This window comes from Thermobia domestica, chromosome 8 (assembly GCF_964235325.1).
Source record: "Thermobia domestica chromosome 8, izTheDome1.hap1.1, whole genome shotgun sequence".
NCBI lineage: Eukaryota > Metazoa > Arthropoda > Insecta > Zygentoma > Lepismatidae > Thermobia > Thermobia domestica.
In genome coordinates, this window is record NC_137461.1 from 289,283,828 (window position 1) to 289,309,447 (window position 25,620).

Consider the following 25,620-nt stretch of genomic DNA (forward strand, 5'->3'; position numbering starts at 1 on the left):
TAAAGAAAAATTGAGACACCGAAAAGAGACATAGATGAAATATCTTTAAGAGTGAATTTACATTATCACAAAATATCATTTTGTACATACGTCGCCCCGCGGCATTGGGACACACTCAGCCTAAATTGAATGGGTACACGCGGGAAAATACTGCTGAAGCGTGGTGCCGGTAAAAGCACCTTCATCTACAGCTGAGATAAAGAAAGTTGGACCCTTAATTCCGCACCATTATATGCTTTCATTGTATGGTGCTATGCACAAGGGAGAACTTTACCTTCACAAATGGCAGAAAAGAGACAAAATGGATGGAGTAGGGAGGGGTAGAAAAACATAGTGCTCTGATTAGGATTCCAAACCAGAATAGATTAGGCCTCCATCAACGCGCTAAGTACTGAGACGGTAACAGAAAATTAAATTTCAGTAGATTACCAAAATTCTCTTTCCACCAAATACTTGATACAACTGAATGAAGAACAACCTAAGCTCGCCCTTCCTCCATTGTTAGCATTTCCATTTTTGCCACCATCTTCTTGTCCGCCATATTCTTTTCTGCCGCCATCTTGAAATGACTACGATCCCGTATTGCAGTAATACGTAGTAATTAGAAATCGGGACTTGAGCCTGCCTTTCTATTTTAAGCAAGCCTTTCTATGACCACCATTTTCTTTTTTGTCATCAACTTGAAATGCCTATGGCCACGTACCGCACTAATTAGACCCATTCCCCTCCGATGAGGAAGTCGCTGAAGACCTTTCATTTTTGCCGTTTTGGAACATTCTCTCTGGCACCTACCGGTGCCCACGGCCCCATGAAATTATAAGCCTGTAGGTGGCTAAGGTCAATAATCGTGCAAAGAATCACTAGAGTCGGTTCACCAGTTTAGAATATTAACCCGACTGTACTTCGTCATCTTCCCGTTAGGCTCCATTTTCTTTTGGCCATCATTTTGAAATGAAATGGTGCGACTGACAATTTTTGTGGTACCGTTTCTGTTATCTGTAGTACAGACTTAGAGTATGGGCAAAAGCACATCACTCTGTCATGTGCCCTTCGGACGGCACACACACACACACACATAAACACGCACACATCACAAACACTCATACACACACACAAACATACATACGACATAAGCCGTTATGTCAGCCAGTCCTTTCTTATAGAGTGATATATATATATATATATATATATATATATATATATATATAAAGAAAAAACTGAGTCAGTGTCTACGATTCGGCGGCTTTGAGGTTTGAATCGGAATCACCCAATTTTTAGGAAACTCATGTTAACGTCTAGCATTCACTCCCCTCCTACGGGGCGACATTGATAAATTACAAGTAAAATATCAAGCATTAATAAACACTTTTTTCCTTCACACCTAACAATGTATTCATTTGCGTATTGTTACCAGCACTTGATATTTCATGCCGACCATGCTAGCGAAAAGGGTTAGCTTGCTGCACTTAGAAGCTAGAGTCCTTAACTTGAATGTTAGTCAGGCATATATATTTTAGTGTTGTTGGCCTCCATTAGCCTCGCGCATTAGATACGGTCCTAAACTACCTTAGAACAAGAAATCATGATTGGCAACATTTGGCAATAGAATATTCGAAAAACTTTTGAATACCCGACGAACGAAGTTTCGACGGTTCGACTATAACCGAATTGTCAGTAGTATTCAAAGTTTAGATAATACTTGAAATTTCGATAACACCTGAAGTTTCGAGGATACCAGAAATTTTATAATATTGGAAGTTTCGATTATACACGAAATTTCTGTAATACTAGTTTTCAAAGTTACCCGAAATTTTTATAATATTAGAACTTTCTATTCTATTCTATTCATCTCCCTCGCGGGAGATTTTATAATTAAAAAGTCACAGCACTAAGGCCAAGTTGACTGCTTCACTAGAATTGTTTTAAATCTTTTTGTAGTTATTATAATTGTAGAAGATGGCCCGTTCCAAAATGGACGAATTGGCCTGTTTCAAATAGTTCTGTTTCCACACTAGTTTGTGAATTAAAGAGGAAGGCAGAAGCGTAGAACATACAAAAAATTATGTAAAACACTATCAAAATTGTAATACACTAAATTATGTCCAAAATTGAAATTGTTGTGAAAAATTAAATTGAAATAATTGAAGAGCTTGACGCTCCATTGTGTAGAACATTCTACGCCATCTTGCCAACCTACCTACTAGAACTTTCAAGCAAATGAAACTTAGATAATATTTTAAATTTCGATAATAACCGAAACTTCGATAATTTCAAGTACTCGAACAGTTTCGAGTAATCGATGGCAACTCGGTAATTTTTCACATTCGAAGTTCGATAGGTCTTCAGCCTTATCGAACATAAGCTTGAGCTCGACACAACTTTACTTTGCCTTAGTCGCCTCTGGAATTATAGCACTTATTGCGTTATATTCGTTGGGTTGCGATTAGCAAAGAGTGCGGAGAAAATTATCTCGTAAAATTCTTCGCACATTCAGCGTAACGCAACACAAATTGAAGGGTTTTTGGAGGTGTGTTTTTTGAAAGATATTTAGAAGTATTGTTCATGTGCACATCACATAATCAGTATGTGATTTTGAATATCGTGAATGAAAATATAATATTTGCTAATCGTTCCGCAAAGCACCAATCGTTACGCAATTATTAATGTACAAATAATTATACAGGGTGCGGCACGTAAAACCGGCCCGTCGTAATATTCTGGTATATTGTGTTTTTGACAACACTTAAATAATCTACCTTCCTACCAAGAGATGGCGTGTCAAAGTCGGGTCGACTTACGTGACCTGCAGCAGTCACGTGCAGCCGCAGCCAGTGAAACTTGTCGAAACCAGTTGAGAAAAAAGCCTCGTTGTGTTAAGCCGGGTGAGTGTCAGTGTGTGATAATGCCGTATTCGATACCCGAGCGTGTTGCCATTGTTGAAAGGTTCATTCTCGATGGATCTTTTGTGAAAACAAAGAATTTGTTTCGGGAGAAATTTCCAATACGTTCTGTGCCAGCAAAAAGCACCATTCAGGAATTGATTGTAAAATGGCGGCGTACAGGATCGGTTCAAAATGCTCCCAGGAACAGACGACCATCTGTCTGCACACGACAGTGAACAGTGACGTGTATATGGGAATCCTGGAGGAGTTTTATACACACTTGACCGAAGAGGAGCGTCAGTTATGTTACTTTCAGCAGGACGGTGCAACATGCCACACATCAGCTGCATCATTGTCCCTTGTGCATGAGATGTTTACACCAGAGAGGACAATCAGCAAAGGCTTGTGGCCTCCTCGGTCACCATACTTGTCCAAGTGTGACTTTTACTTATGGGGACTGTTAAAGGGAAGAGTATACGAAACAAATCCACACACAATTGAAGAACTCAAGACCAGGATCCAGGATGTCACCAATAGCATTACAACACAAGAACTGACAAGGGTATATATGAATCTCCTCAATCGTGCTCACATGTGTGCTGAAGTGGGCGGAGGACCCTGAGGACACTTTCATATTCAATACATTACATTTCATTTATGTGTTGTAGTTAATCATATTCAATACATTACATTTCATTTTATGTGTTCACTTTACGGGTCGGTTTTACGTGCCGCACCCTGTAGCTGCTGTGCCGACTATTGCAAACTAATACACAAATTTTGAATTGTGCCCTGACATAAAATCTGCGTTTTAGATTTCGATAATCGAGATAGCAGTAATAATTAATTTTTGTGTTTTATTTTACGTTACGCTTCCTTAACTTGGTATTTCAGAACGAGGCGCTTACTAATCGTTGGTTGGCATTTGCTTTGTGAAATGAAATTTTTTCTGAATTCCAATTATGTTTTCTTCCCTATTTCCCTGGCAATACTGACATGCGCGGAATGCACAGTGTAGTTCTGTTAATGGCACACTTAGCACACTGGCTATTCAATGGTTGGATAAGGAGGCGTTGAAAATGTATATTTCTAGGACTTTTACATTGTAAAGTTTGACATTTTAGATCGATAGTGTCTATTAGAAGAAACTGAAAATGTTTAGAACTAAAAAGGACGTTGATCGCCATGCTCGTGAGGTTCTTAAAAAGTACAAAAATGAGAATGAGGTGAGTTGCAATGACTTTTCTAACTAGGCTAATCCCATGCTGAGAAGCGGTACTGAGACCGCTTATATATTTTCTAGTTGAATTTCCTGCTGTAGATACCGATTATATGTATTGTAGGATGTATTGATGTTCAGTATCTATGAAAATATTATGTTATTTAGTGGAGAATGAAATATATGGAAATTAGAGTAATGAGATTGCTTAAAGCGGTTTTCGCGGGAGGTACTGCAGTCATGGTAAATGTTTCTGTACCGGAGGCTATGTGGCCTTGTTTTTGTTGTAAAACAAGTATTATTTTTAGTATTGATGTATTAGGGGAAGGTGTAAAATCCTATGTTAACCAAAGTCGGGATACTTAATTCTTACGTCGGCGTTTGCGTAATACAATAGGTTGATGATACCCCCTAGGTGAGTGGTAATGTTTTACATTAAACAACCAAGCAGGAAATCATAAGACAGAAGTCTTATGATAAAATTCCTGAAATTCAGCATAACATGAAGTGCTGTGGTGTAATTTGAAGAGTATTGATACATGGGAAACGCTACGAATTATATTTTGTGAAATGCATTTTGCATCACTGGCTAGGTAACAGTGAAAATTAACTTTCTATTGGAACTCTAAGTAGAGTCACTGATTCGCCCAAGTTGTTCTCCTTACCTTAAAGAAAATTACCAGAAATTTTAAATGATGATGAACGTCTAAAGATAGACATCCATGTGTTTGGTAAGATTTTGACCTGTGACACGGTTTTGGGGTCGCGAACTATTTGTGCTTAAATTATCGTACTACATAAGTGTAGTTATTCGATAGATTGGGTTTATTTGCAAAAGATTGCACGATGAAGAACGCATGCTTCACATGTCTTGCCCATTCGATGAACTTCAACAGCTTTGATTCTCTTAATTAAGAAGTAAACACTATTCCATCGTGTTCGACTGAAATTTATTCTAAAATCTGTAACCAGTGACTTATTCATTGTTGCTCGATAGAACAGTAGTGTGCATTTTGTAATTACCGGTAATGAATTTTTTTTTTTCATACGTTGTACGTCTAATTGCATTGGCTTCTTCCTCTTCATTGAGCGGAAGTCATCGTGGGGAAAGGGGTACTGTAGGGTGCAGATTAAGAATAGTGTGGCGTGATTAATTTTTTTTTTCATTTTCCTTGCTTTAAATTATTCTCAAAGTCGTTCTGAAATGTTGCTTCCGTGGAGCATACCTAAGTAATTATGCACAGATATGTGTGCAAACAGATGTCCTCTGGAAATGATTACGTGCTATAGTATTATATGCGGCTATTTATCACGAAATTCACTCACACTTCCTTAAAAATTGTTTCTTAGGGTAGGAATTACTTTCATGGGTGCAGATTCCTTTACGAGGACTTAGCCTGACAAGTATAATTATATGTTGGGAAGTATATTATGAAAACGACTGTGCAAAATACACCAACTTGAGGTAGGTGACATCAGCGATGTGCATAAATATTCCTCCGATAGAAAATGGTCATTTCTGGTATGCACTCGTTCATTTTAACACTAGTAACTTGAAATTCTCGTAATATTTACACGTTTATGATTGTATTTATAAATATAAACATGAAATACTGGTTTTCTACATTGTGAAAAATTCCTCCGACACTAAAATTTGATGTACGCACTTCTTTTTTATGTCCACTCTCATTTTAATGAAACATTACCGTTTTTATGACGAACTATTCTGGCAAGGTTCTAGAACACAGGTCTCCCTTCCCTTTAGCTGTAATAAAGACAGAAACCGCGCCTGCGGGGCTGTAACCCACCTTCACTCTCTACCGCTCGGTCAGCAGTGCCATGTGGATTAAATATTAAACTTTGGTACAGAAAGGAACCCATCTAGCTACTCACCTATTTGGAGAACCTGTGTTCTAGAACCTTCCACCTGTGTTCTTAATCAGCACTGGAGGAGGAACTGAGAGAGCAGCTTCGTTCGTTTGTCACTCGGTCATTTACATGTTTTTTCCATGCGCTCTCATTGCGAATGTCTGGCTACGGTGGCTCAGTGGTAGAGCGTTCACCTCTGATGCATGGGGTCCTGGGTTCAAACCCTGCTCCCGCCAAATGAACTTTCTGGTGGACAAACACCGTGTGCGTGGGTTTCCTCGGGGTTGTCCCACTTTCTTCATTGCACCATTTCATTCATTTCTCATAATCACCGTGTCCTTTAGCCTAGTCGGCATAATCGAGGGACGTAAAACTCAAAGATTTCATTTCCTTTTCATTGCGAATGCCGCTACACGACTCGCGAATAGTTGACAGGAATCATGAAGGATGATTAATGCATATCTTCCTCTGTCTGAGGTGGACGTGTACTTTCTTCCTGGTTTGTGTAAGTCCAATCTTTTGTTTACTTTGTATTTAAAAAACTACAAACAATAAAAAGAAAGGATAATAACGGAAAAAATATCTGCAACATATTATTTAATTGCTTTGCATTGGTGTGTGTTTTGTAAATTTAGGTTCTTTCGTTTGTATTTTCACCATTGACGGCCAAGTGTTTTCGTCGACGTGAATGGCTGGTTGATGCACAACCTGTTTTGCTTGACCACGTCGACCATCTTTCTTATGCCGGCCTTGCTCCATAAGACCAAAAGCTAGATCAAGAGCAGGATGTATCTGATCCTATAGAGATAACGGAAAATAGAAGTGTAGCGCCTTCAATTGGTTTGTTACCTTGTACTTGAGGATATTTTTGAAAGCGTCATCAGTAGCGAGCGAGTCCAAGCATTCGAGTGGGTTGAGCTTGTCTCCTTTCGTGATTAACAGTAATTGTGAACAATACGGAACAGACATTAGAAAAAAAACAATGGTACGCTGTTGGTGAAAACGATTAGTTAAAAAGCAGATGGGGGAGCTTCTAAAGTTAGGCATCATTGAGCCATTCATACCACAATAGAACGCACCATCTATTGAATGTTAGCCGCGAAGTAATTTCGTTTTGCCACAGAGGAGGAGATTAAACTTGAACTAGAAGAGCAACATGTTGGAAGACGTGGAGCTCGGATTAAACGTCAACTGAACTGTTTTCAACTCAGACATGGATTCTTACTTTGTTTGCCTATGATGCAGGGTTGGCTGGTTTAAACCAGCTGGTTTTTTCAAAAAAACCAACTGGTTTAAACCAAAAAAACGAAAAATGTTCTTAAAAGTGTAAGTGTTTGTAAAATCTTGATGAACACACATTTGTGGGTTATCACGTTTCACTCCCGTATATTATTCGTATTATATTCAGACCTAAATTCCCCATTCATTACTCAAAAAGATTATACTACAAAAGCAACTTTTTTTATATATAAGTTTATAAATGTTTGTTTTGTGATTTTTTGTAGTTATTATTGTTGTGTAATTGCAATCAAAGAAAAATTCTAAATATTGTTTCGTCTCAGTGTTTACTATTGATAAAATACATCGAAATGCCGTACTTTTGTGTGTGTGTGTGGGGGGGGGGGGGTGGTCATACAGACCCCACGAGAGGCATTTAGTGAAATGAGAAGTATCTTTCGTATATATTTATGTATAAATGAGTCTGAGCCAAAGTGGACTCAAATAATTCGTATCTTTATACACTTTTCTTACTGATATGCAAATTAAGTCGTTGTATTTCTTTAATTTGGACCAATAAAAGTCGTTGTTAACTAACTTGAACTAAATTAGTTCTTCTGTACTCCGTAGTACTTTGAAATTGTCCATATATAATTCTGTATAATGGTTTCATTTGTGCAACTGTGTATCTTTTTGTCCTTCTGAAATGACTCTTGACAGTTATATTAAGAAGCATGTAAAGATCAGTACAACGTATTTTTATCAGGATTCCTTCGTGAGTGAGTCGGCAGACGTATCGCATTTGTGACCAATTAGTCCTGGTTCCGAGTTCAAATGGAGGACAATTTCTCCCTGATGTAACTCGAGAAGCAGTTTTTATTCCGCTTTAAGCTTATGTGACCCCTTCCAGCATAACCCGGCTGTTGCATAATAACATCAAGGCGAAACAAACTTATTTCTGTCCATATGTGATATGAATATATAGAGCAAATTATTTAAACCAAATAAACCTGGTTTAAACCAAAAAAAAAAAAAAAAAAAAAAACCTGGTTTAAACAAAAAAAAGTTTTTTTTTTTTTTTTTTTTTTTTTTTTTTTTTTAAATGAAAACCATGGTTTTTGCCAACCCTGCTATGATGCTCGAATTTGTGTAGGTTGGGTATTATTGTCTCAAAGCACGATCTTATGTTCCCAGTCCTCTTTCGTTCTTTTAAGTAACATTTCACACACCATCACATTTTTAATGCGACGGCTTCTGTTTGCCCTGATAGTGGCCAGAAAAATCATCACCGTCTCCTTTAGCCTAACCGGCATAACTGTGGGACGTACAACTAAAATATTTCATTTCATTTTTTCCGCTTTTGATGCTAAACACCTAAAACTAAGCATTCAAACTTCAGCGGTTGTGTGATATTGCCACGCAGTGGCGGATTCAGAAATTGTTTTTGAGGGAGCTGGAACAAAATTTAGAAAATCAGTATAACTCAATTTTGCTACTCAAATTTGATAGTAATATAATGCACTATATATTATTTAGTAATATAATGCACTATATATTATTTGATATATGTACCGTGTTATGCAAAAATGAACTAAGCGCCAAACTTTGAAAATCCACGTAAATGCGACGATTGGTTCCTGATACGCATTAGAACGTTTTGCACAATCGAAAAGAAGAAAAACAACACCTTTCTAAAAAAGAAACATAATTTCACTTTTGATTACGGCTACATTTATGTTGGACATCAACCTTTATACGTAATTTTCTTAAAAGTATGAAAGTGGCGCTTAGTTCGTTTTCGCATGACACGGTACATATATTATACTGGAATATAAAGATAAGTTATTAGTTCATGGGGACAAAGAAGTGGCGTTACCTGATATTCTGCCTCATCTATTTAAAAGGTTTATTTTATTAGTATTGTTATCAGGGTTGGCAAAAACCATGGTTTTTATTGAAAAAACTAAAAAAAAAACTTTTTTTTGGTTTAAACCAGGTTTTCTTGGTTTAAATTGCTCTATGTAATTATATTACATATGGACAGAAATAAGTTTGTTTCACCTTGGTGTTATTATGCAACAACAGGGTTATGCTGGAAGGGGTCACATAAGCTTAAGGCGGAATCAAAACCGCTTCTCCGCTTACATCCAAAAGAAACTGTCCTCCATTGGACTCGAAACCGGGACTCATTGGCCACAAATGCGATGAGTCTGCCGACTCACTCACGAAGGACTCTTGATAAAAATATGTTGTACTGATCCTTACATACTTATTTATATAATTGTTACGAGTCATTTCAGAAGGATAAAAAGATGAAGTTACACAGAATTATATATAAATCATGCAAAGCATCCCGTTATTGCTTTGCTTGTAAAATCTTAACGTCAACGTATCATAATCAATATGCTAAAATTGAGGTATTAAATTACAAATTTAGTATGTAGATATCATTCAATGAAGTTAAAACAAATCCAATCCAATCCAAGCTAATGTTGGAAGCTAGGTAGGCAGCCGATAAATTTTGCCAATTTCTTTCAATATATTTAAGTAATCTTGGCTTCTTGATAAAACAGGCATTCAGGCAAGCAGAAACCGCTATTGATTTACAGTTCAAAGCGATCGAGAATTGAACATGGGACACCTTGATTAAAAGGTGAAAAGGAGATAAAACTAGTAGAGATGGTCTAATATGTGGAAACGTCACCATGAAGTTCACGCGATCTAAAGCATTTTTCATCCCCTTTTTTTTTTTTTTGTTTTGTTTTGTTTTGTTTTGTTTAAACCACCTTGGTTTAAACCAGCCAACCCTGATTGTTATATTGTTCAATGTATCTCATTGTAATATTTTTGTTTTCTAATGAATTAGGGTTTAAAAATTTCTTCGGGAAGTACGTGAAATATTTTGAAACAAAGAATACATATCACAAACTTCACGACAAAATTTATATGTCTTTGCTTCAATCGTACAGAAGTTGCGATCGTCTGGAATGTTTCTGGGCGAAGAGATCCTCTATTTCAGACACATCAATTGCAATATCTTTGTGAATATTCATTAGAGCTAACACATTAAGACTGTCAAGTAGAAAAACTTCTTTCTGCAGAATATGTTGTTATTGGTGAAACAGATAGGAGATTTAGCAGTTGTTTTATGTTTAGAAAAAAATCACAAGATGTATCTTTATAAGCATCCACGGCGCTCTTAAGTACATTTGATTTCCCATTCCAATGTTCCCGCCACAAAATCACTTCACTTTTTAATTCAATTTCGCTTCCACATAGATCCTCACGGTAGGTTTGTGAAGATTTTACAACGCTTTCTTCTTCCAACTGTGCCGTAAATGCTGGTATCAAACTAAACAAAGGCATCACTTTTGAATTTGTTAAAGCAAATCTTGAGGTCAATTGACTTAGAAGTTCCAAAAAAGGAATATACACATTTATCTTGAAATATCCCTGTTGAGTATGTCTTACATTTGAGTGGTTTGTTTGTTGTTTCAATCCTAGGAAATGTGATATTGACATCATGGGAAATAGCAACCTCTTCGCCCTTATTAAAGATCTCACTGTAATGATCACGGCTAATACGGTACTGTTTGAGTAAATGTTAACACTGTCAGCCATGGTACAGTATAGATGAAGCTCCACGGTAGGATTTTGAAATTGACGAATAAAATAACAGTCCAAGAATTATACCAACAATATGGAGAGTAATAATGAAGTCAAGCCTTAAAACAGCCAAAAGGAGAGTAGCAGATTTTGGTGATGAAATTTCAACACTAAAAGTGCCACAACTATATCGTACATGTCAAGGAAGAGAATAAGGGCATCATGGCGTTCAGTGAAACGCGTTACACATAAGTCCTTCAGTTTGCTTGTTTCCAGGAGTCACTTCAGATAGTAATAAGTTTCATTTTTTCAGCTCTTTGATTTGAGTCTCGTATGAAGCTAACTACGTCTGATACGGTCCCCAGCATATTCCTTATATTCTGCTCAGAGGTTGCGTGTGTAAGGGGCAGATTTAAGTGGTGAGAAGCGCAATGAATGAATAAAGCTTGTGGCTGTAATTCTTGCAAACGAGCTTGTACCCCCTTAAACTTTCCTGTAATTGCAGCTCCGCCATCATGTGCTTGACCTCTCAAATATGTCAAATCCAAATTCATTTTTTTTAAAGGATAATTTTAGTGAGACCCTCACCAGTAATATTATGTGCTACTATAAGCCCTAAGAACATTTCTTTGATTTTAGTCTTCGATGTGTAAATATCTGACACAAAAACGCATTTCGTTAATTGTACTTGAATCCGGTTCTCTTCTGTAATCAATGAGAAAATATTTTTGATTTCTTGGTTATTGGCAATTTTCGCAAATATTATTTTTTCACAACATTCTATAATATTTTGAATTGATTTGCTCAAAAAATTTGCGTTTTGAGGAGCTGTGCTTAATGGTTTTCCAACTGTTTATCTCCTGCAACTCTAAATCGCAGCAAAGCTCAAAATTTTCCCTCGTTTTTACGAGTTTCATCATCTGATGTTAGAAGTTCTACATCATCACGATGCACTCACAGTGGAATGTTTACCCTGCCACTCAGCATAATTGTCTTTATAAAAGGTATTAGACGATTACGGTTTTCGGAAATTCTTTTTTAACCTTAGAATCTGAGTGTTCACTGAGCACTCAGGATTTTCGTAACTTCTCGTAAAGTTTCTCCTTTTCAAAAGGGCACTTTTGTAATACTCATTGTTTGCATGATCGCGAAAATATCCAAGAGTTTATATTTCTTCAGGGGGCTTGTTACTAAAGCTCCAATGGTTGTTTTCGTTTTGATTCCAGCCTCCTGCTGACCAAACAAGACAGATACGCCAGAGAATATGCCCTCTTCGTTTTTACTATAAGACACCGACGGTAGTCAGAGATCCGTTAGTACAAAGCTTCTTTAGTTAGCATCACCAAACAAAAGCTCTCCACTGCTACTCTCTGGGTATCTGTTTAAACTTAGTTCGCGATTTGGCTGTTTAAGACAGTCAGCACTCGTAATTGAAAACACCAGTAGTTGTTTCTATACTGCTAGTTAAACTTGTGCAAATCAGACAACGGAAGAGGTGAGTGGTAATTAGGTAACGAATTCGGAAATTTCGTCTTGCACATAGTCAGTGTATGATAGATCAAGTAAAATTGTATCCTTCTGGTTATTGAATTTTACGATAATATACGCTGATTTTGTGACATACGTTACAGAATTTAAAATTGAAGTAACTTCATTCTAAGGATTTTGATAGTTACCATACTTCTACAAAATGATATTCAGTAAATGAAAATTGTCATATTAGTCATATCTATTTTGCTACTGGAAAGGCGTTTAGAACGTCTCAGAATTCAGTGGTCATTTTTTAACAGAAATAGCGATTATGAATAGTCCCAAAAACATTGTCGTCCAAGTACTGCGTAAAGATGTTCGATTTCACAAGGATTAATGGCCAAGTACATGATTAATATCACATTGATATAGTTAAAAATAATGAACATGTAAACGCACATAGAAAAAAAATGTCTGAGTAGTGCCAGAGGTTTTCTTTAGCAAAGCAAATGGAAAAGAGTAACTACAATGAAAAAGACCAACCACTGAATTTGTAACATATGATTAGAAAGTTGCAAACCATTTGCTTAATGCAAGTATGGTTGCCAGAACTTCTAGTAGATTTTAAAATGACTTTAGCAGCAGTGTAGCAGAGTAAACATTCAACGAAATAAGACATGAAATTTTCAGTTCTCCCTTTGTAATATTACTTCACAAAATAAGAGGCGTATCACCTTTGAACACTGTTAGTGCGTTTACACACGGCAACTATAATATCGGTGGAAGCTCCGACAATGTCGGCGGTGAAATAGACTTCAATGTACTCAAATCGTAGCTTGCACACGCCACCGACATTATCGGCCGATCCTCCGACACGCAGATACTGTCGGCCAAGCCCCCGATATTGTCGGCGCTATCGCCGACACCGATTTTGTCGGGGCAATGTTTTCTTATGATTGGATGCACATGCGGCCGATAATGTCGGCCAGCCAGTGGGTTAAATGAAGAGAGTGAGTGACAAGGCGCTGTCTATTTTTGTTTCGTTTCTTTCTTTAGAATTTTGTTGTTTCCATTTTTTCTGTCCTATAAACAACTTCGGAACAGCTTATTTTTTTACAGTCTCTGTTTTGGGGTAGCTGATTCCCTTTAATAAATAAGTATAAAATGTGGGAAGTCTGAAGAGTACTGGTTTCCCTCTAAATAGCTATTACCAAATAGAATATAGGAAATTTAGATAACCAATTTCTTAATAATTTTCCACTCCTTTTTTAAAATTTTTGTTCTTTCTCTCTCACACTCTTTGATGGTATATTTTTTAATCTATTAATGCATTTAAATTTTAATACATTCTGGAAATTAATTTAAACGTAATTTTCAAAGTTTGATACACTGTGAACATAAGCATATGGAAAAAATCCTGATTATTGTTATTATTACTTCCTTTTATTTTCATCAGAATTGTGTGCAGATCACTTTTCCCGGTCCCACTCAATAAGCAATAATTGAATAGAATATTTGTTGGCAAGTCAAAGTAGAATTATTATTATTTTGAAACGAAACCAGCACAATCACTCTTTGCAAAGCTCCAAGGACAAGTTATTCTTTGGCATTTTCTTGATTGTGATCTCAACAATAGGAATGTGACTTCATGCTTCACTTGTTGCAGATTTTTTCTCTCACTTCCAAAACTATCCCAAATCCCCCATTTTTAAAAATAATTTGTGGAATGGCAATTGAAAACAAAGACCAAAGCTATGTATCCAAGTTTTTCCTTCCCTTTGTATCGGGATCGACCCCCTGATAGAGTTCTGCAGTTTAGCTACAGTGACTGGATGAAAAGGTTGTGTATTATTGCATTCTTCCCTTTCTAGTTTTGCTTAGATTTTTAGAGATGGCAGGAATTTTTCCATTCGATATTTTAACCCTTATTGAACTTGTTGAATGTAGACCTTGCATATCGGATAAGACTCTTTCAAGGACAGAGTTGAAAAGCAAAAAGCATAGCGAGAAGTTTATGCAAGCCTTGCCCAGGATTTTGAGTTCATGGACAAAAAGAAACTAGAAACGACAGGTATGTATGCAACAGCGCAAATCTGTCTTCAACATTGGGGGGGGGGGGGGTAATATCGTTTATATATATATATATATATATATATATATAGCTATGTTCAAAATATTTCTGTAGTCAAGAAACAATGCTGTGGAGGATCAGGGAAGCAGAGTTGTCTTCAACATTGGGAGACGGGCAGATTTGAGGCTTATTCTGAGTGGACATTAATTTCATCTCACTTTCCTTTCTGGCGATCGGACACAAATAATCAAATTTCTCTGCCAAAAAAACACATTCAAATCGAATTATTGGGGGGGGGGGGACAATCTCTCCAGTTCCAAGACATGTCCTCTTCATCCCCCCAGGATTCGCGCCAGCGTATGTATGGAGCAATGTAAAACAGAATTACTAATTCGAATCTTATCATTAATCTACTATGACATTAGTGTTAATTGCATGGAAAACAAAATAATATACATACAGAATGTAAGTGTTTCAACAAAAATTAAAACTAATATAGTTTGCAATGTACCGCAGCATCAATTCTCATCGAAACGAAAATATGTTTACGGCATCTATTTAAAACAGCACTGTTAAATCTAAACATGTTTAGGCATAGGACTATTTTTTCTAAGTTTTGTACCGTCCTCCACACTTCTTCAGAACAGTTTTTGTAGTCCTTGTTTTAATAAATAATTTTCCCAGTTATTATTTTTATTTGTTTTCATATATGGAGAAGATTTTTTTGTGTGTGTCGCTTACTTCGCTCTTCACCGGCAGCGATATTGGGGCTTCCACCGATATTGTCGGCGACGGGGCTTCCTCCGATTTTGTCGGTATCGTGTGCAAACACGCTTACAGGTGGCAAAATTATTTCTATAACTCACAGATGATACTGGAAATCGATCACTCGCAGTATCAGCTGAACATGTGTAAAAGTGAAATTGTCTAACGTCTGATCTGATGTATAGAGTCTAACACCGTTGGCATTACTTTCCTTATGCATACTTTCGTTCGCTGTAATCGGTTTGAAAATATCTTCTCGTCCTCGCATTGAAATTTCCTAATAGAATTTTCATACGGTATCGTGAGAGTTCGTCAAATATTGTCATCCGTATCTTCTGTTGGGGCATGTACATTTAAAACAATATTGTTACACCATCGATCTTTAAGAGCAATAAAAGAAAGTATCATTAACAAATTCAACCTATTTAATTGCTGCTATTATTAGTTGAACAAAAATCCTGTTCCTAATTGATTTTATTTCCTTCCCCGTAAAAGAACGTAAAATTGCCGGACGTCAGAGTTCCATTTCCTTTCCACTTAACTTCCTGAACTCCTACTAGGTCCATCCTATATTTCTCTAACTCACTCGTTACGGATTTTAACGCGGCTGCCCTATAAAGACTTCTAATATTCTATATTCCACACTCATGTCTATTTTCTTTTGCTGAGGTAGTGCCAAATTGTGCTTTCACTGTAATTTAGATATTTGCATTTATTGTAAATTTTTCCATTGTGTACTGCTTGTCCTCCTTAATAAAATTTGGGACGAGCCATTTTGGTTAAATTGAATGCTACTTGTTTTTGTATAATAATTAGTCATCAGTAGATATTTTGAATTTTATATTATGTAATGAATCTTTCTACTTTGCAGAGGAATCGTCGGTGTTACAATATAGCCAGATTGTATGCTCAAGTTGGAGATTATGAATCTGCGCGACGGTATGTGTCGTGTTACCTTACAGTTTGTGAAGATTCGGCCGAGGGTCATAAGCTCCTCGGCCGTACTTTGGAAGCCCTGGGGCAGAAAGAGAAAGCCTTGGCGGAGTACAAGTGTTCCCTCGAATTAGAAAGTAACCAAAAGGATCTCGTACTGAAAGGTAAGGAATTTTATTAATCTATTTCTTAGGTGTGCGTGGGAGGAAGGGAATAATTTGGTCCACTATTTTGGGGGTAATAACAAGAAGTACATATAAAATATAAATAAGCACAGAAAATATACCAAGGTAGGTGACACCTGGTCGTAATCTATGCAATAATCTTAATTACATACTTTCTTCAAATATGTACGTAGGGAATGTTACAATTTGTGGAATTCTTTTTACATGCAGTCCGTGTATTTTGATGCAAGTCACTTACTTAATTGACTTGAATCAACGAGGTAAAATACTCTAATGTCCAAAACTTAAACGAATGTGCGGATAAGTGACAATCATGAACTGTGATGTAGGAGGAAAATGAAGATAAAATGGACGCAGAGATTAACACATGGTTTTAAGACAGGTAGGAAAGGAGGAGGACGCTTTTAACTAGCATTATTCGCAGGAAGGCCAGTAGAATTGAACTCGTCTTGAAAGAAAGAAAAAAAAAAAAGTGGAAAGAAAACGAGATGTACAAAGAACACAATTGATCAATGATTTGAAAAATCGAAGATAATATTAGGAGTTAATAGAGGAAGCTGAAGATCGAGAAACCACCTGTTCAAACTCGAATAAGAAAGAAAAACTTATTAGTCCTAGAACCAACTGACAGGCAGATTATATAATAATAATAATAATAATATAATAGCACCACGTGCCATTATCTTTTCAATGTATTTTGTACAGAACAACAATATTCAATCAAATTCAGGAGATGATGATTCAATTTCCTAATGTATTTTATAGGGAGCAACAATATTCAATCAAATTCAAGAGATGAGTATTCAAACTTTCTAACGTATTTTGTAGGGAACAGCAGCATTCAAATTCACGAAGTAGATATTCAGTCTTCCAAATGTGTTTTGTAGAGCAACTATAATCAGTCAAATTCAAGGTTGAATATTCAACCCTTCTAATGTACTTTCAAGGAAGAAGCAATATTCCATCAAATTCGAAAGATGAACATTCAATCTTTCTGTGTATTTTGTAGGAAGCAATATTATTTAATCAAATTCAAGAGGTGAATATTCAAAGTTTCTAATGTGTTTTGTAGCGAGCAATAAATTTAATCAAATTCAATAGATGAATGTTCAAACTGTCTAAGAACAAATTGAATAATCAGAGAATAATCCACGTAGTTATTGATAATGTATTCCTTTTATTGATGAGATGGTGTCATTGTGAACTTGTTTCCCAGCAGTAAAATTAAGCGCTCTCAACAATAAAAGTAGTAGTAGAAAAAAAAAAAAAACTGTACAGATTGATCTTTGGTTATTTATTCAAGTCATCTTTGGGAAGTTAGAATATTTCTCTCTCAGATCTGGTTGATTTATTGTGATTACTAGCAAAATACCCGTTCCTCGTATTGGGGGGGGGGGGGGGTATAAGTTTCAATTTTGACATAAACGGGTGAATTTAGATTTAAACGGCATCGGACGTGTCACTGTTCTCTCAGACCCCGAAAAATGTGGATTTGACACTAATTTCGATCATTTTGAAATATCTCCCCTACGGTGCACCGTCAAAGTAAAATGATTTAAATAAATCCGGGGCTCGAATCTCAACTATGTTCATAATTTGATCGAGATCGGTAGGGTGATTCAAGAGTTAAGTCACAACATAATCACTTTCATTTTTATATCTATAGATCGTTGTTCCCTACAAGATCATTGGAAAGATGGGAGGATACCTGCTGCCATATACGGACTTTGCTTTTCTTTAGTCACCTTAAGCCGTTGTTTTGGCGCTGAGCAGAATGTGAATTGCATTTAATAATGTGTAATAACATTTGTTGTTCTTTATGTTTCAGTATGTGAACTTCTTTGTGAATGTGATACTGTTGACGTTAATAGAGCGAGGTACTGGTGCGAGCGAGCTGAGAATCTGTTCCCACATCACGCCATTGTTTTTAAATTAAAGGAGCTTATATTGAGTGCGGATGGGGATCAGGATGCATCTGAACTCGAGAAATTGATCACATGTGAGTATATTAGAGGAATAATTGTGTTGACAAAAAGTGTGTTATTTCGTAATTAGTTCTTGATCCTTTCTTTGCAAATTAGGCAAGCTTTTTCTCTTTACTTGGATTTAGATATTATTCTCTTTATTGATAGTTTTTAAGGCTTTTTGGGGTCAAGAAAGAAATAATGTTTTTTAAGAAAGGAAGTATTTCAGTTTAACGTCCCAGGATTATGCCCTTTAGGGTTAGGAAGATGATTAAAGCAAGTGAATGATAATCGAAGAATGGATGGAATTGGTAAGTGGAAGGTACAGGAAGTACCCCGAGGAAACCTACGGACATAATGTTGTCCACAACAAACTGTCCGAACCAGGGACCCCATATATGAGGAAAGCGCTCTACCACTGAACGACCGTGCCTCTTAAAAAAAAGAAAAAAAAAGTAAGAAATATTATTTCCTGTTCATTATTTCTTTTTCCTGCACTCTTATCAACCTATCAGTCCCATTAGTTTTCCATGTACCTACCTACTGCCTGATAATACCACATGATTCTTCATTTCAATATAACGCCCAAATAGATGCTTCCCAACCTGTTTTGTTCTTTTCTACCGTGTTAGATTCCTGGTGGGAAAGCACAATTCAACTGCACAACATTCGCTTTGATTTAATTATTCTTAAAATCCTGAAGGGCATAACGTGGTACGTCAAACAAACAAAAAAAAGTTTGTTTTTTACTGTGATACTTTTAGTATAGTGTGTTTCAAAATGAATATCGAGGTTTTTAAGGCTTTGTAGTTTTTATTACAATTAATTTACAATTATAAATGATATATAAAATGAAAGAGCAACTCAGTTTTGTACCCACGCATGCAGTTTCCTTTGTCGGCCGTTAGAAAGCGCTAGTAGTAAAGATGGCGACTACTAATAAACAGAAAGCTTTTTGTGTTCTACATTTTGCAAACTGAATCCATAGTTGCAGTGTAAAGAATTTTAAGTAGACTGTTACAACTGTGTCCTTACGGTTTGTAGTTGCTACAAGCTTTAAAGCCTACAAACTGCGTTTACGTGCCAACTTTGCAAATGAAATGTTGTTGCATGACGAAGATTTTCTGGATCGTGTGATCTTCAGTGATGAATTGACATTTCACGTAAGTTGCGATGTAAACACTCATAATGTTCACATATGGGGGGGAAGGGGGATCAGCAAATCCCCACAAGATGGTACGGTTACGAGACTCTCCTAGATTGAATGTGTTTTGTGTCCTATTCCGGCGGAAAGTTTATGGGCTTTTTTTGCCTATCGACTCGTGTCCCGTGTGCTCACATTAAATACTTGTAACAAAAGCATGTATTATTTATAATTATACGTTCAATGTAGTAAGTATTAGGAAGCCTTAAAATCCCGATATTAATTTTGAAATATCCTGTATTATTTAGTGAGTCATTTACATTTTCATCAACATTTCGGGATTGCTGTTTCAACTACAAGCTGTACATATCCAATGCATTTAAAGGTTTGAATTCAGCTCTATGTGGAGATGAAAAAACGTCGAAACTACTTTCCATATTTTGGTATTCGAGATCTGATTTTTATCACACGTTGTCTCAAGTTGCAAAATAGTGGTACAGACTAGTCCCAAAATTGCTCGTGCACATTCAAATCTACAATAAACTGTGAATTTTACTTGTTTGTTTCTTTTTTCAGCGGAACTTACTGCTCGACCAGCAGACCCTAGTATTAGAATCCGTTTGTTACGGCTGTACCTGGAAAGTGAGAGGATAGCGGATGCGTACCATCATGCCCTTGAAGTTGAGAATCGAAGGATATTTCGCGATAACTTGCAGTGGTACGAGTGTTTAGTTGAAGTCTTTGAGGTAAGATTCATTGTCTTATAACATTTGTGGGTTTTTGTAATGGATTTTGCTTCACAAATAAAATCTATATATAGTATGCTTTTCAGTAGCGCTGGATTTTAATACAGAGAGTATATAAAATACTGCAGGAAACTAAAACTGAATATTTTTTTAAACTTGTTTATGAATTAAAAAAAAAAAAAGTGTGTGTGTGACTAAGAGGAAAGTTCCACGTTTTGGCAACACTATTCAATGACTTCCACGGGTGATAACATAACTGAAGACGGCATCCTTACAGAAAAAGACACAATGTGTGTTGCGATTTGCAGAGTTCGAAATCTCGTGTTTTCGATGAAAAGAAAGTTCCAAACAATACATTAAAAACTATCCCTAGCAGTCAACTATCAAGAGAGGACATGTAAAACTCAAGGTTACGGGAAATGTTAGATTTCCCACTCAGTATAAGACCAGAAACGAGTAACGATGTAATTGAGAATGCAGTAGCGTGGAATGAAGTCTAATGAAATCGAATAAAATAATTAAACGGTGGAACTGGAAATGCCGAGGTCAACGTTACGCAGGATCGAACGTAAAAAATGAAAGTTAAAATTGGTACACGATCTGATAGATCAAGACCGTGATACGAGAACAGAATTTTGTGAAGGAGTGCTTACCCGTTTACAAGATCAGTCACCTATCTCGGATTTTGTTCGCAGATGAGGCTATGTTTGTCTTTCGGGAAAAGTGAAGGGATACATGTGTCAAATTTCTGGGATTGGAAGATTCTCATGAACTCGAGGTGCATACACGAGGTATCCAAATTCAGTGTGGTGGCTGGTTTTAGTGGACCACAACATTGGTCCATTTTTCTTCGAGGAAAACTGTAAATGGCAGCAGCTATCTAGACATGCTACAGACACTCCTTGTGCCAGAATGTGAGGAGACAAGCGTCACCAGTGAGATCCATATGCAACAAGATGTGGCAATGGTACGTTCTGCCTTTGAGGTTCAGCAGTTTGTTAACGAACAATAGAACACCCACACCTTAGTTTGCAAGACTACCAGATTTGTTGCCTTGTGATTACATGCTGTGGGGACGTGTTAAAAATGAGGTGTATGCACAAAGAATATCAAATTTGGACGATCTGAAGGACATGATAAATGTGATTGTCAAAATCGCGGATGAGCAACGTCAGCGTGCAACTCTTGATTTAAGAAAAAGACTGCAGCAGTGTTTGGACGTGAATTATGCACATTCGTAGGTTTGGCAATGAACTTTAACGAGCATAATAATAATAATAGTAATAGAAGAAAATAAGAAAAAACGAACCTGTAAGTACATATAAATTTTATATTCATAAATTTAATAATTTTCAAAAAAGTGTGAGAAAAGGGTTAATACTCACCGTAGAAAACAAACCACTCCTCTAGGAAATACTTTCGGAGAACATTAGTCACTATTCGAAAAGGATTTAAAACATGGGGAGAAATGTGGATGCATAAAATTGGTTAAAAAAGATTTAAATCTTTTCCGTATTGTGACTAGGCTGAAGATAATGTTCTCTGAGAGTACTTCCTAGAGGAGTGGTTTGTTTTCTGCGGCGAGTATTAGTGATTTGCTTACATTTTTCTAAATATTATCACCGCTCGCAACACAGTAATAATTATTAATTTTCAATTTACAGATTTTTTTTTTCCTGTAGGACTGTATGGATTCCCTATGGGTATCCCACTACGCAATAAAATGAGGCTTTTATGGACATCAGAGAAAGAAAGTAAAAAGACCTAAGGAAACCTTAGACTAAATAATAATCGTGCAATAAGAGTAAATATTTCTGGCGTGAAATGATCAAAAGTACTTGAGAAAGCGTTTATGCTTTTGGTGCAAGAGACAAGAGTGAAACTCATTCTGACGGGGATGGAGGTATTTGTGATTTTCATCCTTTGTTGATCTGTAGGTGTGACTCGTGTAGCCTGCTGCTTAGAAAGGAATTTGACCATTTTATGTTGGGATAGAAGCTGAAGTTTTCTTGATGTGAGGTAAACCACTAGTCTTGGGGTATCAGTAGGTGATTTGTTCATTGTCCAACGTTTAGGTAGCAGACATTGTTCTCCGTCTCTCAGTCTTCAAGGCCGGTATGAAAAGACCAGACAAAAGAACTACATACTACATCGCGAGACTACATATTGAGTGTGCACAAGACCAAACAAGTTAGGAAAGTGCTTTTCCAAAGCTCCCTTCTATAACATTTTGTCCCCTTTTTTCTTATTTAGATAGAAAATAATCAGAGGTCGTACTACGTTTTACGTGTTTAAAATAACTTAATCTGAATATGAATATACCATATTTTGAGGGTTTAGGAGTTAACATTATTCATGAAACGTATGATATCTTGAATTTCAGTTATATCTGCAAGAAAATCGCAACCGTGATGCTGAATTCTATCGACAGTACCTGAACGTTTTGGACAGAGCTGTTTTTCTAGCATTGGATGAACAAGCTTTGTTTACAGATGTAAAACAGAAACAAAGTATTGCTGATTGTGTAGCAGCGCTTCACACGTAAGTAGTTTTTTGTATTTCAGTACATGCATATATGACCACAGTTCCAAACACTAAATTTTGGTTTGTATTGTTCATACTAGATTTGTTAGGAAAGCAAAAGTATGGTATTTAACGTAAAGTGAAACAATAACCGACACCGATGAGACATGATTGTTTATAAATGAGGTCGTCGTTAGACAGATTACACATTTAGATTAATTACACTGTAGTTCGTGGTATTTGCAGTATACAGCAAATATATTTGTTTAAATGTAAATATAACCTAATATCGATATCCTATATTGTGTTCCAATTACTGAATGGGAAATACCTCACTTGTATATATAAAAGAAAGTATCAGTAGAAAGTGTTTGTATGGGCGCGTACTGCGAAATATAATTGTCTTCGCAAGTCATACCTCTATACAACTCCCTTCATTCGGTTACTAACTGAGGGCGCGGTGGCTCAGTGGTAGAGCGCTTATCTCGGGCGTAGTCCCTGGTTCGATCCCCGGACAAGTAACTTTGTCGGTTTTCTCGGGATACTCCCGTTTCCTCCCACTTTCTCATTCCATCAATGCTTCCATCAGTGTCCCTTAAGCTAAAGGGCGTAATTCGTGGGACGTTAAGCCGAAAGATTTAATTTTATTTTTGCTTAGTAACTGTATTATATATAATTAACAAATGAAAAATACGCAGCGTTATGATTAAATACTGATAATGTAGTTAGAACTAACCATTCATAACAGTTTGTGCATTTCTTAAAGATCTGCAACAATTGAATAAACCTGCGAACACTGTTATCTGGTCAGAATTTGTTTGTAACTGCTTGATCACTTGAATTGATTTTAAAATTTCCAGAAAGTAATTTGTGTATTAAATACATACAAGCTGTCATTAATCCTGTTCTTTATGGAAAAATTTACTAAAACGTTGTAATTGATAGACTAGTGGTTAACGATATTCCTAATGTTACATAGTTTAGTAATTGAAGATTCGCTGTAGAAAAAAATGTAAATGTCACCTTCAAATAGTTTCACTTATTTTAGTTTTTCAATACGTTTATGCCTTAGATTTTCTTACTTGGTTATATGCTAGGTTTGTAGTTCTAAGCAATAGTATTTTTCTATCTTTTTGACGCTTTGGCACAATTTACTATCTTTTGTCTTTACTGTTACACTAACTTTTGTGTTTGGCACTTACTACATTGTTTTCTACAGCGAGTCTTCAATTATGGATATTTAAATGTATAAACTCTTCCGTTGTGAAGAGTTTGTTTCTTTTTCTTTCTTCCACTTCTGGTCCCTACACCTTCAACTAAAACTTGTGATTTCGCACGCTGAATGGTCAGTTCACCTGGCGAGCAGTAGTCCACCTGTTGCCAGAACGCCGAAAATTCAAATAGTAGGAGGCTGATCAAGATGTTACCATTCAAGATAAAATACGTTAATCATATGCAAACAAAACATCTTAACACACAATTTCAGCGTTCTACAGAACTCTCTTCCTGATGGTATTTTACAAGAAAAACCTTTATCCCTATTGTCAGTAGCATTGAAATCGGACAAACTTGCAATCTGATAAGTTTCTTTCACATTTCTATTTAGAAGTAACTGAAATGTGCAGTGTGAAACTACAATGGACTTCCAAACTATGAGAATTGAATTCTTAAACCTGAAGTAAGACACTACGACTACTGGTTGTAATAGATTAATAAGATCAAAGATAGAGCTTGTTCCTCGGATGCTGAGTCTATATCAAAAAGCTGTTACTCGCTATACCTTACTGTTTTTGTTTTATGGCAATGAACGTTAAAACTAGAAATCGTTAATTTGAACCACATCCGGTTTGAATAACGCGAAGATGGAACCTATTCTTGGGACAATGAATCGATTTCAGAAAACTGCACAATCGATATCTCTTACCGTTTTCGTTCTACGGATATCATATTGAATCGAAAATAGTAATAAATTTCTTCCGGTTTTGGTATTGACCCTGAATTGATTGCAGAAAACCTCTTGTCACTGTTGCCATTTTTGTTCTGTGGAGATAAATGTTGAAACTTGAACCGCTTTTGGTTTGAATAGAGGGTTAACAGAGAAGATGAAACTTGTTCTTAGAGACGCTGAATCAATTGCAAAAAAACTGCATCTCAATATCTCTTACCGTTTTTGCTCTACGGAAATCAATATTGAAACAGGAAGTAAGGGTAAATATCAACCATTTCCGGTTTAAATAGGTTAACGGAGCGGATAGAATGTATTCTTGGGACGCTGAATCAATTGCAGAAAGCTGCATTTCGATCTCTTACCATTTTTTACTCTGTGAAAATCGGTCTTGAAACCGGAAGTAAAGTTATACCACTTCCGGTTTTGATACTGTTGTGGGTTGTGACGACATTCTGTTTTGAGATACTGAATCAATTGCAGGTAATCGCGTGCTACTATCTATAAAATTTGTCACTGTCGATAAGTGTTGAAACCGGAATTGTATAATTTAAACCACTTCTGATTTCAATGGAGGGTTAGTGAAGATAGAACTTAATTCTGGATAATAAAATAAATAGATTGTAGAAAACCGCATTTCGATCTCTTACTTTTTTGCTCTGTGGGTATCAGTATCCAAGCTGGAAGTAATATTAAAGTTAAACCAGTTAACGGTTTAGGTAGTGTTCGGGATAAACCGCGTCTTGCTGTTACCGTCTTCGTTTTATGGCGATAAACATTGAAACAGAAACGACTTATTTACACCACTTTTGGTTTGAATAGAAAGTTAGCGGAGGAGACTGAGCCTACTTGTGAAACGCTGAATCTATTGCAGGGTATCTATTGGTCACGTAAAAGTCACGAAATCAGAGGACGGTCATGAAAGTGAAGAAAGTCACGAAATTTAGCTTTTGGTTCACATTATTTTATTATTTTTTTTTTTTTTTATCTGTACAAATATAAGTACAGACTGGAAAATTTTGTTTTATAAAACGTCAAAATTCACCACCAAAAATGTGGTCGGCTTACACTAGAGACCTG

General features: G+C 36.4%; 1 protein-coding gene across 1 annotated transcript in view; it reads left to right on the forward strand.

Moving 5' to 3' along the window:
• Positions 1 to 3,889: 3,889 nt before the first annotated feature.
• Positions 3,890 to 25,620, forward strand: part of LOC145692603 (E3 SUMO-protein ligase RanBP2-like) — a 166,680-nt gene continuing 144,949 nt past the window's right edge. Inside the window, exons 1-5 of the mRNA XM_081767925.1 lie at positions 3,890 to 4,108; positions 15,972 to 16,197; positions 18,047 to 18,217; positions 19,903 to 20,072; positions 22,456 to 22,613. Coding sequence (XP_081624051.1) covers positions 4,037 to 4,108; positions 15,972 to 16,197; positions 18,047 to 18,217; positions 19,903 to 20,072; positions 22,456 to 22,613 — 797 coding nt within the window. The 5' untranslated portion in view covers positions 3,890 to 4,036. The remainder of the gene's footprint in view (positions 4,109 to 15,971; positions 16,198 to 18,046; positions 18,218 to 19,902; positions 20,073 to 22,455; positions 22,614 to 25,620) is intronic.